This window comes from Dromiciops gliroides, chromosome 3 (assembly GCF_019393635.1).
Source record: "Dromiciops gliroides isolate mDroGli1 chromosome 3, mDroGli1.pri, whole genome shotgun sequence".
Lineage (NCBI taxonomy): Eukaryota > Metazoa > Chordata > Mammalia > Microbiotheria > Microbiotheriidae > Dromiciops > Dromiciops gliroides.
In genome coordinates this window covers 404,731,797-404,733,795 of record NC_057863.1, presented here as the reverse complement: position 1 = coordinate 404,733,795, position 1,999 = coordinate 404,731,797, and the positions used below count along the sequence as shown (strand labels likewise).

General features: G+C 36.2%; 1 protein-coding gene across 1 annotated transcript; it reads right to left on the bottom strand.

Moving 5' to 3' along the window:
• Window positions 1-819: 819 nt before the first annotated feature.
• Window positions 820-1,770, bottom strand: LOC122747702 (olfactory receptor 8D1-like). The gene has a single exon (XM_043993584.1). It carries the CDS (start codon window positions 1,762-1,764, stop codon window positions 820-822), a length of 945 nt encoding a protein of 314 aa, XP_043849519.1. The 5' UTR covers window positions 1,765-1,770.
• Window positions 1,771-1,999: the final 229 nt, after the last annotated feature.

Genomic DNA, 1,999 nt, shown 5'->3' with positions numbered 1-1,999 from the left:
AAATGGCAAACCACTCCAGTGTCTTAGGAGGAACACACCAAATGGGGTCACAAAGAATTAAACATGACTGAAACAACTGAATAACAACAAATGCAAAGACAATAATTGAATAGCTGGAGGAGTAGCAGGAAAAAGAGAGAAAAGATTTTATTTTTCCAGGGAAGGAAGGAATAGAGGGAAGGATGTTAAAAGTTAAATATTAAAGTAGCAGGTAGGGCAGCATAAATGAAAACTGATAAGTGATCATAAGATATGAAATCAAATCATCAATAATTTTAAGAAAGAAGTTTTAAAATAATGATCGTGGTAGAAACTAGGTTAAAATGGTTTGAGGTACTGAATGCTAGTAACTTGTCCAAGAGGATTAGGAATGAAGGGGAGAAAAGATGCTAAGGTTAGTTGGGTAAGACTTGAAATTAGATTAAGGGAAGACTTTGAGAGGATTTTAGATCATTTTGTTTGCAGTTAGATGCAAAGGAGCTATTCTGGAGGGAGATTTTGAAGATGTATGAGAGAAAATTTGTTTTAGAATTGGAAATAATCATTTCAACTCTCTAGATTGTGTTTTCACATCATTTAATACAGGACATAGGATTTTGCTTGGGAGGAATGGTGATGTTAGTGTAGGCATAGGTTAGGAGACTATGTACAAAGAATGGGAGATACAATCCATGTGGGTATGGAATTGACATTTGAAGTGACAGACTGAAATAAACTTCACAATATTGCCCAAAACTAGAACTTGACTGGACACAGTCATGTCTGTGAAAAATCAGGCACAAAAGACAATATCCCAATTAAGTTTAAATATACCTATAGCTACATGGAACTGGAGAACACTCTGCCCTTCATAACTTTCCTTAGTGCATTTTTCACATCTTTATTCCTCAGACTGTATATCAAGGGGTTAAGCATGGGGTTTACTATGGTATAAAATACTGAGGCCACTGTCCCATGGCTTGTGTTGCTACTAGAAGCTGGTGTATAGTACACAAAAACAATGGATCCATAAAAGATAGCAATAGATGCCAGGTGTGAACCACAAGTGCTAAAAGCTTTATAACGGCCTTTGGCAGATTGTATGCGAAGGATGCTTAAGAGAATGAATGTATAAGAGATCAAAATGGGCATGATTGTGAACAATAAATTGAATCCCCCAATAAATACCACCAGGAGCTCATTGATGTTAGTACTGGAACAAGAAAGCTTGAGGAGGGGAACAATATCACAGAAATAATGATTAATTACATTTTCCCTACAGAAGAATAGCCTCGTCATGGCATCTGTATGGGCCACTGCACCAAAGGTTCCCATTATATACACTGCCATCATTAGAAGGGAGCAGATCTGTGGAGACATTGTAACATTATAAAGCAGAGGACTACAGATGGCAACATAGCGGTCATATGCCATGACTGTCAACATATAGCACTCATTAATTGCAAAGAAACAAAAGAAAAATAATTGAGTCATACATCCTGAATAAGAAATAATATTCTTCTCTGATACAAAGTTCACTAACATTTTGGGAGCAAGGACTGAAGAGTAGCAAAGATCTATGAAGGATAGGTTACAAAGGAAATAGTACATGGGTGTATGAAGTGGAGGACTTATCCAAATTAACAAAATCAAACCGAGGTTTCCAACCATTGAGACCATGTAAATTCCTAGAAACACAAGGAAGAGTGGTATCTGGAGGTCTGCTTGCTTTGTTAGACCCAAGAGGATAAACTCTGTCACAATGGAGTTATTTCCAGTTGTCATTCTCCAATAATTAGTTCAAAATCTATGGAAATATGAGAGAAAAGTCTTCGTAAACAAAAATGCTTATGAATTAATATTCGAGTATCCCAAAGTTGGTACCTTCACACACAAATACAGACTCATCACTTTTTGGGGGTACCTTACACACGCAAGTACATAATTTCCTCTTATTATATTCACTTTTTCCTCTTTTTTAAATTAAAAACAAATTCTGGAGTGGATCTGATAAACTCAT

Coding starts and splice junctions, on each gene's coding strand:
- LOC122747702 (XM_043993584.1), bottom strand. CDS start 1,764: ATGACAACTGGAAATAACTCCATTGTGACAGAGTTTATCCTCTTGGGT.